The sequence below is a fragment of the Sparus aurata genome, chromosome 9, assembly GCF_900880675.1.
Source record: "Sparus aurata chromosome 9, fSpaAur1.1, whole genome shotgun sequence".
Taxonomy (NCBI): domain Eukaryota; kingdom Metazoa; phylum Chordata; class Actinopteri; order Spariformes; family Sparidae; genus Sparus; species Sparus aurata.
The window spans coordinates 8,844,565-8,858,962 of NC_044195.1; the positions used below are offsets into that span (position 1 = coordinate 8,844,565).

Sequence of the window (14,398 nt, forward strand, 5' to 3'; positions counted from 1 at the left end):
GTCTTGCCCAGCGCTAATTTCTGTGGTGTTCTCAGCGCCGAGATCACCTGTCCATCAAACTGTGTGGGCGGGGCTGTGGTGTCTCTTTCCCCGGGTGCTCACCAAATGTTAGGCAAAACTGCGTTTTCCCAAAGAAACAAAAGTCTCCTTGCTGCATGTCTTGGCATCAGTTTTACACCAGGGAAGACATACTTTCAAATTTTGTGGCTTGTTTTCCTGCTGCTGCTCCCTCAATTGGTTAAACAGCGTTTAAAAAATGGAAATTTCAGAATAAAAGTAGCTAGTCAGACATCAAGTTTTCAAAATAATGCAGTGCAGATTTGTCTCTTCGCTCTTTGAAGATATGGTTTTTCATTGTCTGTTGAGCCACTGTAGCCTTAAGTGTTCACGCAGAATCAACTTCTTTTCAAATATTTTAATAAAACCGTTGCTATAGAGGGAAAAGTATAACATGTACAGTGTTGGAGGGCATCTTGCCAGAAAAGAGCTTAAAAAAAAGAGCTGGATTAGCAAATAGAAAAGCTTTCAAGTGGATGCAGGTTGAATTGCTGTCGTGTTTTAGTAACAGAAATGTTACACACACACTCACACACAGCTGCCTTATGGCCCAGAGGAGTCATACTTATAGTCCCCGGTCGGCCTGAGGTGATGTAAAGTCAAAGCGGATCACACATCGACATGCTGAACTGAGAGGGCAGCCAGAGGACATCAGCTGACAGTTGTTCACGCTCAAATACAATTAGGCTTAATAAGTGATGTTTTCAGTTTCATGGTTGGTAATGACGCCCTTTTCATCCCCTTTGAAAATCATCTGGACGTTCACACCAGAGAGACACCAACACATCCCTCATAACAGATGTTGTGTGTATCGCCATGAAGTCAAATCACACCAGACTTTGTTTACAAAGCACATTTTACATGACAGTGTGGCCGAAATTGATTTTCAAACATAGTTAAAAACACTTTGATGACCATAAAAATGTGACGATCAAAGCAATGAATCCCACAGGCTGGTTTGAACTGTCAAATTACTGGAGAAACTGCATCCTGTTACAGCCAGCAACAATGAGGACTCGTCACTTTGGGTCACGGGCGGTGAGAGTATTGATATCACATCATGTGAAAAACTTGCATCTCTAAACTTCCAGACTCCCTGCTGGCGGAAAAACAGGCAAATGTTTAAAGCAGACTGTGTAGAAAATTCTTCAGCAGAGCGCTGAATGAACAGCATTGATACATTACAATGCAATGGATCATTAACAACAAAGCTGCAATAAAACAAAAGAGAAGTCACAAAAAATTTTTGGCTATTCCAGCCTGCCTCAGTCTTTTATTAGGTTTTCCCATGGACCAGCGAGGACAGGCAGGAAACAGAGGATAGGCCAAAGCGACAGCATGAAGCAGATCTGAACCCACGAGGACCAGGGCTCACGGGTCCGGCCAGGCAACGAGGCATCACATGGGCAAAAACTTTTCAAGTGCTGTTGGTTTACAGTATGACATCCTGCATGAGACCCGAATGACATCAAGCTGCTTGATTATGTTTCAGCTGACGTGCCACAAAAGGTTCTAATGCAAATGTTGCCGAATGCAAAAAAGTAAGATCCGTCAGGTGATCTCTAATTTTTTTACTTTAAAGTAAATTACAGTAATTATTAATTAACAGAATTGTTATCAGTATCAGGTAATTTACTTTTTTTTAATACATGTGAGTGTACTGCTGTCTTGCCAGCAAAATAAAAATGGATCAGTATTACTTTATAAGGTAAGAAGTTGATTGTTGATATGACAAGATATTTTTATGTGTTTACATATGTTTTTACTTTCCTTGTTATTTTTTTGTCTTGTGTTTTTGTGTGGTTTTGTTTGTTTTTCATCTCTGTAAGTTTTTTTTATCTTTCCTAAAATGTAGTGTATTTAGTTTCTCTATGAACTTGGTGTATCCCTGAGACTTTATGTAATACAATTTAATTGAATAAAAAAAAGTACAAATAAACAAAATAAAAACGTTTCTTGTTATAACAACATACCATTTATTTTGTTACAACATGCAACATTCCACATTATATTACCACATTTTACTGTCATACATGTCATGTAGTAACAATATGCATTATCCCATTACAACATGAAATGTTTCTCGTCATAGGATAACTAGCATATATGAAGAAAGTTCACGTGTTATAATGTTATAATGCTGGTATCATGTCAGAACAAGAAAATATAATATAATATAAAAATAATGCAAAAAGCATCTTTAAAAAGTATACCTTTCACTACTACTATACGTCGCGTCGTTTTAAACATATAAATTACAGAAACTGATGATTTTAACAACTGAAGTGCATTTATAATCATGGAATAAGAGTAATCAGTCAACCAATAATAACGTTATATTATATAATGCTCTATGTCATAAACTGATCATTGGATTTGTATGTTAAAAAGTGTTATCTTCAAATGTGTGTTTCCTTCTGGATTTGAGTAAAAGTATAAAGTAGATTTAAATGTAAACACTAAAAGGATCTCAGATTTTACTATAAACATACAACTTTCCATTAAAGTCACAACAGTTTATATTCATGCACTTGAGAGATTTCTGGTTTGAGGTGGGCGGGGCTCAGATGTAAAACTGTGATGTCATGTCCTTTCATACACCAATCTCCAATTTTGATCCAAATCTCAATCAGATCTGATCAAACCAAACCCGCACAGTGTTTCTCAGTGAACACTCACACAGCAGATTAGCTGTGTAAGTGTTTGCAATTTTAAGTTTAAATTTGATTAATATAACAGATAACTTTGAGAGTGCAAAGAAGGCTTTAATTAGAAGACCGTTTAAATCTTTAAATGTCATTTGTATAAGTGCAGTACATAGTCAAACCTGCAAATCCCATTTCATAAACCAAACCAGTTTATCAGTCTGGATGACAATGTGCCGTCTGAGACATAATAAATATTGTTTTTCCTCACACACTCTGCTCCTGTTGTGCGCCGTGACGTCGAATGATTCACGACATGTACAGTGTCTGTTTCTGATGAGGCAGACATTTCGCGACACCACAAGTCAGAAGGATGATCGCAAAGTGGTGAGGTTTCCCACACAGGAAGCTCAGAAATTAATTTCCTTTGGCCTCTAAACCCCCACCAGGGAGACAAAGCCCTTAAACTGAACAGTGGGAGAGGAAAGACAACCTCCCTCCCTCACGGAGAGACAGCTCTGCATGTGAATTCTCGCCCACTGACACCCATATGTTATTGCATTTGTCACCACTGAGCTGATGAGCTCATCTGCAGATCTGTGACATAGCAGGAACCTGCCCGCAGCTTGCTGTGCTAAACTGGACGCCGCCATTTTGTCGTACCACCGGACAAATCGCTACACCGCGTTTCTAATCGTCGCATCAATGGCGAGCTCTGAGACGAAATCGATTCGTAGCAGCTCCTCATGCTCTTTTCAACAGTCTCTCAGGCCACAGCAATCAAAGCAGTCGCCTCTATAATATTTCGACAGTCATGACAGGAGGCACTGTGCCATCTTCTACTGCTTCAACATTCAGATTATGTGATAAAAAAAAATGGGAGCAGATCATCTCCTGCTTTCACCGACTCGCCATCAGCACATGGAGTTCATACAAAGCAGAGACACCTGGATTTGCTATTAATTCAACCTGCTTTAATTTCCACAAAAGCCTTAATGAGACCGAGGCTGATGCTCTGAGTAGATTCACACATTTTGTGGCGAAAGACAATATAAAGGGAACTCATATTTCAGATTGTTATGACGTTTAAATGCTATACTTTGCACAAGTTTAATGTTATTTCTGTGGCACTTGAGCACAGCTTAGTGTTTTCTCATTTTTAACATACAATAACTTCTTACTTTGATGGTAAACATATCAGGGCTGTGACAACAGCCTCCCTGTAGCACATAAACACTTCACCCAAAAATGAAAATGCAGGAAGTAGTACACCCGCGACATGTAGTTCCGACAGCTGTAAGAAGCCATTTATGTTTCCTTTTCATCTTTTTTTTTTTTCATTTTAAAACAAGTTGTTTAAGAGAATATTGCAGTGCTGTTCTGCTGTGAATCTCCAGAAATATTTTGTGGATGGCAATTTTTATTTTTGGTTGAAATTTTCCTTTATGCTGTGTTTCTTTCCTGCTAATGAATCAAAGTCTAATATACAATTTCCCTTTACACTCTGATGGGGTTTCCACCTACTCCTGACAAAAGTAACTTCACCTTTAGCTTGCTAATGCTAGGCAACATTTTCTAACATACTTAGGCTACAGCCACTTGGTATTTTTTTCAAAGTGATTATCAGAGTTTACAAGCTGGAACTGGTTAACTGAAGGAGCTGCAGTTCTGCTGTATGACCTTTATTGTATGGCTTTGCCTTTTCTCTAACATTTATTTTAACATTATTTTACAGTTTTTTATATAGTATTTTCTTAGCTTTCATTGCAGGTTTAAACATCAGGGACCAATCAAAATCTAAGCTGTATTCTTCCATTTAAAATTGTCCCTTTCCCATGAAACCAATTTCTAACTATGGACAAGTATAAAGTGCAAATAAGGGACTCACTTTAGCTTGCTGCCCACTTGCTGATTATACATAAGGAAAGCAGTAAATCAAACAAATTGTGGTCTAACTTGTTGCATTACAGTTAAATATTTCACCTATGAAAGCCACATTACACATTTAGAGCAGCCAAGAACCAATAAGAGACTTACTTTAGCTCACCACCTCTGTTACTAACTGGCTACAAGCAGGGCAGTAAATCAGGCAGATTGTGGTCAGACTCAAATTTTAGCTCAGTGGTGTGGCTGCTGGAGCACACTACAAATCAAATTCAATCATTAAGTGCCTTTAACGAAACCATTTTATTACTAAATGCATTACAGAGCCATGGAGGAAATGAATATTATATATTAAAACAAGGGCACGGGTTCAACTCCCAGAGCTCTAATATCTCTCCACGCTAATCCTCAAACCTAATAATATGCAGACAGGGTGGACCGTCTTCAAAAGGAAACAGTCTGACTGTGGGAGGGCAGTATGTGGCAGAGCAGACTGTCACGTATTGCAGAAAATCCAATCTGAACAAGTCTCATGGCTTCATGTGATCCATGAAAGCATAAAGTCCATGAAGGATGGTGTCGACTTTCCCTTCAGCGAAATGCATCAAAAATATCTCCATCCATTTCCACAGAACCATGGAGTTCCATGGAGTGTAAAGCACAGAAATTAAACTAATGTATAACAGCTTTAACATGAAACCCTAAAGTTGAGATAACTATCATCTCTGTTACAGGATTCCATTCATAGTCAGTAATTAAAAACAAATACTGACATCTGATTGGTCGGTGGCACCCGGGGTTTAACACGTTGAAAAATGTGAAAATGTTCAATTTAAGTTAATTGACAGCATAAAAACATATTAAACTAAGGACAATATCGTCTGATGGGGTAAGAATTTTACATATTTGTTGCTCCCCCCTTTGTGGCCTTAAAGTCATGTGGTAATTATCAGAATCAAGAGTGCATGAACGGATCCCACCAGTAGCTCGATTGGTGGGACATGTGCCCAGTGTAGACTGTGTCCTCGCTGCATGGTTCAGGCTGCTGGTCATCTCCTCTCACTCACCCTGTCATCTCTCTAAGCTGTCCTATCAATAAATCCATTAAAAGGCCAAAAAGTAATAAATAGATAAATGATGAATGAACAAGCAACACAGGATGAAGAAATGTGAGTGTTAAGTGGGTGCTGTGACCAAAATCTTCAAACACGGTATATGTAACTTTATATTAATGTAATGGTATATATCATTATACAGCATGTAGAACATACTGTTCTGTACTTCCTCATATTGAATTATTGTCTTCTTTTATTTGGATCTTACACACAAACAACCAAGCAGCTGATGAGGTCGGTTTTAAACTATCAGCTGGTCGAAATGGCCCTTTTGGTTGGACAAACAAAAGAAAGATAAAGGGCAGCACTCCCATCGAACTGTTCATTCTTGCCACAGTGACTTTTGGTAGGACAAAAGAGAGGATCACCTCATCTTTTTTTTTGTGGGGTAACAGCTGTTTCTGTAAGACACAGGCCTTAAAGTTTAAATCTTCTGCTTCACCGACGACTTCACTGCTTTTCCTCCACAGATCTTTCATCAAAACAGAGCTTTAAGGTTCCAAATGAGAAAAAGTAATTTAAATAGGTACATATCTTAAGGACTACCGTCAGCGCAATATAAAAATCATAGGCATTCGTCCACCAACTATCACTCTCGCATCACGTGAGATTGCGGTAAGCAGCACAGATCACATTACTGTGTGAGGCAGCTGGACTCTCAAGATCACACAAGAATCCAGCCCTGAATTGCTGCATAGCCTGTCCAGAAGACATATATTAAGACAAGACGGGACAGCTCCTGCGGGGCAAACGCTGTTGCCAAATCTCAACAGGGAGACACATTTCTACTACTGCATTGCATATTTATTCTTATTGCCCAACCCTAGCACTACACATGGCATAAACCCATGCAGAAAATATTTGTTTTTCATCAAATAACCTTTGTTGTTGTGTGTCAATATTTTGGACATTAATGTTCCAATAATGATGTTTTGAATAAGCAAAACGTACGGTGCAACATTATTATAGTATTGAATAGTGGCGTTGAGTCAATGCATATATGAAGCACTGTGTCATTTATCACACATGTTTCCTTCCTACGATGAATGATGTCATAACAGTATGTACAAACATTCACTGTTCAGAAGATAAAGAGAAAAAAAGGTCCCTTACGTGTCCCTGGTCATCCAGCTCGTTGTTGGTGAGTTTGAGCTTGTCAAAACTGACCACCTGTCTCATCCAGGTGTCTCCTGAGGCCAGAGAGTCCGGGTGGATGTAGGCCCGTGGAGGCACAGGGGAGTCGGCGTTTCCTGCTACCATCCACTTGGAGCTGTGGTACACGTATCTGGAAGACAAGAACAGGGAACTTGGCTTAAGTACCAAAACACCTGTTTCAGGGATTGAAAAGAAACACTATAGTTTTTGTAAGCTGGATAATGACAAAGTAGAGTGTCTGGGACCCACACACAGAACTTTACACACTATGAACCCATAGTGTTCCCTAAAACTGTAATTGTGCTTTATATACTGTAATGGCAAAATCCATGTGTTTTTCTTCTACTCAGTTGTGGGAAGTGAGTGGGAAAAAAAGAATGTGAAGCAATAAATAAAACAACACCTTCTGAGATTGACAGAGCACTATAATATACAAAAGATTCTTTATCACCCCGAAAATAAAGTAAAACTTATGAGAGAGAGAAACTGTAGTGAAAAGAATGCAAATCATCAGCATGCATTTATCTATTTTTTTTCTGCCCAACACTAAAAGTTATCTGGCAACCACTTTTAAGTCCTGTTATAAAGATTTTACAAATGAAACTTGAGCCAAAATACATTAGGTCAGGTAAATCACCACCTGAACCTAGATCAGAAATAGACAGGTAACACATGACAAGGAGCTGGTTAGCATGTGCTCCATCTGCATTTAATAACTGGAGGAAAACTGTGAACTCAATTTAAAAAAATAAAGAATAACATTTTTAATCACAAATCAAGAGTTAGAAGATTTGAAAAACAGGAATAAATTGATTGAATATGTTGACGCAGTTAATTTATATTGATTGAGTCAGCAGAGAAGAGTATGACAGGTTTTTTTTCTATTTTTAGCTTAGTGGAATTTGTGTGTATATATGTGCAGATGGCAAGTGTATGTCTGTATGGAGACTCTATATACTCTATACCATCATACTAACTTACTTTATTTTTCTATTATTTTTCTTTAATCTTCTTTTTTACAATTTTTATTATTAGAAGTATAAATGGGAATATTAGTGCGTTCATCTTCAATATAACGGGTATGAATATGGTAAGGATGTACAAAATCATATGCTATCAAATGTAAAAGCATCCAATTAAAAAAAAAAGAGTGAACATGATCTGCGCTCAAAATAAGCTGAACAACCTCTTTTATTACATATGTTTCGTTCTTTACAGTCACATAGCTAAATAACTGTCTTAAACTGTGTCTTATGCATATACAGTATCCCTCAGATGATTACCAGGAGGTTACTTCAGGGTTAAATGTGTAAATATACTATCAAGGCCATATGAATTTCAAACAGATTAGAGCGCCTCTGCTTTAGCCACTCGACTGGAAAACAAACTCCAAAAACGCTCGGCCATGTTGCCACAACACAGACTTTTAAGACTCAGCTGTTGTTTTTTTCATTGTGCTTGAAATTTCGAACAAGAGAAACATAAAATATTCCATATGTAGTCACACACTCAGCGGCATAGTTTCAATTAAAACCGGCCATAATATTTGATGATGTTATGTGCGAGTCTGGGGTACTTCAGGCCGTCCCACCCATTAAACAGCAGGGGGAGAGAGAGAGAGAAAGAGAGAGAGAGAGAGAGAGAGAGAGAGAGAGAGAGAAAGTGTTTGTTTTTTTTTATATGGAAAACAGATCAACAAAAGGGAAGAAAGAAATAAAGGAATAAAAATGCAAGAATGGCAAGAACAAAGAAGAAAATGAAGACATGCATGGACAGAGAAAGTCGTCAAGATGAAGGCAGTCAGCTAGAGTCATCGAGAAAGATAAAGGAGAAATCAGTGAGATCATGGCGATGAGTGGAAAGAGAAAAAATAGTGGAATGGGAGACAGAAACACAGAATGCGAGAGCGAGGTTGAGAGTAAGTGGAGGAGAGCAAGTGTGAAGCACAGCTGTTTGCCTTTAGTTCTGGCCCTGCGTTCAGTTGAAAGTGTTTTTATCTGTAGCAACTCTGCCAAAATCATCACTCACTCCAGAAACATGGACAAGACTTTCATTTGGTCCTTTTGTTATTGCCTCCAATGGCTGCACCACCCCATTACATACACACACACACTCACACACTATGTCTAATTAAATTATAATATAAGCAATAATGTGTGTGTGTGTGTGTGTGTGTGTGTGTGTGTGTGTGTGTGTGTGTGTGACTGTGTGTGTGTCTGTGCATATGCATTTATAGGTATAGTAGCCTCTCTCTGCTACAAAGAAACGGACGCAAATACATACACATTTAAAAAGCATCAAGGCCGTTCCAAGGGATGTTGACAAACCCCCTCTGGCGGCCATATTGTAGGTAAAGTCTGCTGTGTGTGAACAGCTTAGTGAGTTTTTTTACATAATTTTTGTAAAAAGTATCTACCTTATTAGAACAGGTATTTTACTGAAAGTGGTCTTCAAGCCAGCCTGAATTCCCAAAGACCCAACAATTACATTCACCAGGTTTCATGTCTACACTTTCTCCTCATTTAATCAGAACAATTTAGAACATTACATAACATAAATATCACATCAAGTCTTGACTTGGATGTGTTGGAGATGGGGCCTGTCATTGTCAGAGAGTGTGTTCGAGGCTGTGTCACATGTTCACTCCACCCTATACATTGGACCCTCAGTAGTTTACATTGAGCAATGACATTTTGAAAACTTGACGGACCATCATTCATTGTTTGCATCGTCACTAAGAGGTGTGCCAGATGGTTTGTTGCACAGAACCATCTGGGATGTCGCCCTGAGAAAGTGTTTGGAAAAGGGCAGGCTCTTTCAAAAAGTCCTTCGCCTGTGACTAGACCATCCATTTGGCTATCAGTGTCCATCATGGACTAACCTCTACCAATCAGAAACAAGTGAAAATGTTCTGTAATTTCTGGCATCTGTAAAATGCATTAAATTCCATTGTGGGAATCATCGACCTTCACAAATTTCACCATTCACCTCCTTTTTTGCATCTCTATATTTTATTATTCATGTATTATTTATTTTATTCTATTTTATGTGCTTTGTTGCCACAGAAACAAGAAATAACTCCTATGGTTAAAACCCAATTGATTTATTTAATGAGAGATTATCGCAGGGAGTGTGAGAGGTACACACTGGAGACAGCAGGCAGCATCTGCAAATGGCCTGTTAATGCAACCACAGAAACCAAAAGCTTTCATTGGTATTTATCTCCTTCTTTTGTTTGTTATACAGTATAGTCATCACCTGTACCACCTCTACGATGGTGTTACAGGTGTTCCTGGCAGTTTTGCCACAACCACATGGTAAGTTTTCTTAAAAAACACATTTGGGTTTTTATTCTCACAGCACAATCTGTCAGCGTATTGTGTCTTACTGTCTGATATTTGTTAAAAAAAAAAAACAATATTGGAAGTCCATAAATATTCAGAAATTTTGTGCTGTCTCAACCGGCCCCTGTGTGGTGTGGTGTTTCTGCATTTTCCCATAAATCCTCACAGTGTAGGTGTTATTCTGTGAAATGTATCTTTCTGTCTGTGTGCTCTTTTATTTGTTTAAGACATGTTGGCTGTTGCTGCACATGCTGAGTTTATTTCAAAAAGCCTGGAAATGAGAAACACACACTTCCTGTGTATCAGGAAGGAGCGACCACACAGCAAGTGTTCATTTAAAGCAGGGCACTGCAGCGTCTGTCAGGCCGAGGACCCGTTAGCTGATAGAAAGATCTAGCACAGACCCCCTACTAAATATATTAAATTAGATTATGATGCATAACCTAGAATAATGTGTAGCTAACTGGCCAGTATGTTACATAGTTAGCCACACGTTCTCATCCCAAGTTATCAAACACTGACACTGCTTTGTAGCACCCTTCGGTGTCTCAAATAGATACATAATGGACCCATGAGTGTCTGCTTTTCCTTATGCAAAAGTCTTCCTATCAGGGAAACTTTACACCAGGGACCCAGGGAATGAGACCAGCTTGAGGTAGCTAGCTCGTCTGCTGTTATGGAAGGCATAGTAATTTAGCTTACAGCTAGGTTAGCTTCTTCACGTAATTGTACGACTAATCATGGGTAGACTATAATCAGTGTTGAGTAGGTTTTTTATAAACAAAACAATTATTCCTAATACTATTTTGTAATCATGTTAATGTGTATTTCCATTTAAATATTTGAACAAATAAAAACTTTCAAAGTGTTTTCGAACAATATTTGGTGGCCTCCCTGCAGTACCTCTGAGGACCAGCTGGGGGTTGCAGACCCTCCGTTGAAGACCCAGAATTTAAAGGAACTGGTTTGTGCAGCATATGACACCCTCCACAATAAAAGCCTCAATATAGATAAAAAAAAAAAAAAACCCTAAAACCGACTAAATGCATTTACTAAAGTAGTATATACGTAAGTTATATAGAGATCTTAAATAGCCATATATATTTATTTGTAAATGTCTTATACTTTTAAATAGTAAAACATGGGGCAACGAACTACAAAAAGAACACTTAACTACCTGTTCCTCATTTTTACTATTTCTAATAATGCCAAGCACACACCTCCACACACAGCTCTGACTTTTGACCTTAACACACTCACATGAATATACAGCCACAAAGGGTACCAGGCGTTCCTATAATTTCCTGTTTGGAGTGCTGTTTAGGGTTACGCTCGGTGTAGCAGGGAAAGTGTTAAGGAACGAGGAAACTTTAGCCCCAAACAGGACTGGAAATCTGATTAGTCGCCCCGCTTTCATCTTCCATAAATCTGCCATCTGGCACCAGCACGATCAATAAAGACTGGACTTTATGTGACACTCTTACTGGACAGATGGGGGGGGGGGGGGGGGGGGATCCCTTCTCAGCCAACAGCAAACCACACAGCTGAATAATCCAAACTGCAATGCACACTGTAATAATTCCCTCGTTATTCCTCTCTCATATACACAATTACACCCACTGGGATAAACAGACACACATAGAGGAACACACACCAATCAGAGAGCAAAACTGGTTGTCAATGTGTGTGTGGATGTGTGTGTTCTCAGCTCATCACACATATACTGTAACACAAGGCAGGCATGCACATTAAAACACACACACATTCACACACTTGCCAAACCCAGGCTGTATATTGGGTTACTGTACTGACAGAGTAAATATTGCTATTGAATTACCATTCGGGGTTGACTGGTGTGTGTGTTCAGAGTTTGCAAGAGAAGACCAACAGCTTTGTGTGAGCATGTGTGTGCAATCCTAAATTCTTATACATATTAAGACCAAATGTCCTCTCGCAAAGAGAGATCAATTAGATTTTGCCGATCCTCACCTCTACAAAGATCCACTTTAAGACTAGGATTAATCTTTATAAAATCAAGGTTAGGAAAAGGTTTGGATAAAGTTGGTTTAGGGTTAAGGTTCAATGATTGTCCTCACAAGCAATGCCCATGGGTATGTCTCTGTGCCTTTTAGTTGAATTTAAGGGTGTGTTTCTTCTTGGAAGTTGGTACCTGTGTGTGTGTGTGTGTGTGTGTGTGTGTGTGTGTGTGTGTGTGTGTGTGTGTTGTGTGTGTGTGTGTGTGTGTGTGTTTTGAAAAACCCAAATAGAAAAATGTAATCAGTTATTTCTGAGTTTACAACAATATAGGACTCAACCATCTTATATATTGGACTTTAAAGAACATGGGGTATGGACAAGATCAGGGTTAGGGGCTGGGTAACGTCTGACCCTTTTACTGCGTTCTTATTGTTACCCAGGTGTTTGTGTGTTCTTCCCTCTCTATATTGAACGAGAAATATTTCAAGTTATTTTTTATTATCAGTGAGTTCCCATCTACACAGAGTCCGTTCAAATTATGACTTGAGTTTATCCGATCAAGGTAAGAATTAAAATGGTCGCCCACCACTGGATCCAGTTCTGCTCGAGCTTTCTGCCACTGTCGCCAAGTGCTTGCTAATGGGGGAAATGTTGGGTCTCTAATCCATTAAAGTTGGGATACCAAGTAAAATGTTAAGAAAGTGGAATGTAATAATGTTCTAATCCTTTTTGGTATAAACTCAATTAAAAACTGGACCGGCTGATAGTACCAGAGGTGCGTCCTCGAAAGCCTTGTCGTTCACAAGCAAGGACTGAGCGAGGTTCATTACTTTGTCAAACACAGGATTGTATGAAGGACATGACTACATGGGCTCAGGAACAATTTGTAAAATTGTTGTCAGTAAACACAGTTCATTTGAAAATGTCTGCACTCTACTGTATTTATGTTTCACGCAGTGTCTGAACTTTTTTGGAAACAGGGTTGTATTCAGTGCCTGTCTTTGCATGTATAGCAACACTGGTGTGTGTGTGTGTGTATGTGAGGACCAAATATCCCCAAAAAGACAGATAAAAAAGGAGAAATAATTCAATTTGATGTAATCTTTCCACTCCTCACTCCCACAGAAGGCCAGCTCAAGTTGACCACTTGAGTTCACTGGATTAAGGTTAGAAGTACATAACGAAACGCTTGTAAATGTGTTTGTGTGTTTTATCCCTTTTGACTGTGTGTGTGTGTGTGTGTGTGTGTGTGTGTGTTAGTGTGTGTGTCAAAGCAGAACGACAACATGCTCTGGCACACAGTTGGAGGAATGAGGTATTTTTGAGGAGCCAGACAGCTCCACGTTCAGCGGCTCGAGCTCGGAGCAAACCAAGCGACTGTCCACATAAAAGAAGTGTAATATATGGAGATTTAATGAGCGCGGTACCAATGAGACGTTCCTAAAGAGGGGCAGGGATCCCAAGTAAAGCAAGTCGATTCCAATAAAGACCATGTTTCCAGACCCCAAACTCCCGAGGACTGTGAGACACACCAGTGACAGCTCCCAGCTCAGTTTGCAAAGGCCTGTGGTAAATTCCCCCAGCCAGGAAGAAAATCCTATTTAATTTTACAAGACCTTCTGGCCCCTAAAAATCCTCCATGATGTCTTGGTTCGCTGGTGGGAGAGCGGGGAGAGGTGGCAGGGCAGAACGTCTGCTACGCGCTGGTGGAAAACTTTACATCAATAAACAGCGATATGAAGTGAAGGATGCAGGAGGCTCAAACTAAATGCAAACAAAGCAGAGGTCACTTTATGTTTCTAAGATGTTTTCGTGCAGACTTTGATTTCTCCCTGACAAATTTTTTTTTTTCCCTTAATAAATCTGACTCGACTTGACACGAGGGGGAAGAGCCTTTTCTTCACTTCCTTCAGAGATGACAGGGCTTTGTTTCGCTGGAGGAGCAGGGCCGTATCTGTGGCAGGCGCAGCCTTTAATCTAGTCACTCTCACACAGCAAGGCATGAAAACAAAAAAACTAACTCCCTGTAAACATGTTTTATGACTTGAACTTTAAAAAACCTTGAAATATGCTCACCAGCTGCCAAGAAAGGCCATGTAGGCCTTTAAAACACACACACACACACACACACACACACACACACACACATGCTTCCATGTTGTTTTCTGGATTTTCTGGATATGTGGGTTTTTTGGGATAGCTAATAGGTCTGGTGTTTATC

General features: G+C 39.3%; 1 protein-coding gene across 2 annotated transcripts in view; it reads right to left on the reverse strand.

Annotated features, from left to right (window-relative positions):
- The window catches only part of tbx15 (T-box transcription factor 15), a 46,972-nt gene that overhangs the window by 15,237 nt on the left and 17,337 nt on the right, over nucleotides 1-14,398 (reverse strand). For both annotated transcript variants that reach the window (XM_030427325.1, XM_030427327.1), the window contains exon 4: nucleotides 6,815-6,986. In XM_030427325.1, the coding sequence (XP_030283185.1) occupies nucleotides 6,815-6,986 (172 nt within the window). The remainder of the gene's footprint in view (nucleotides 1-6,814; nucleotides 6,987-14,398) is intronic.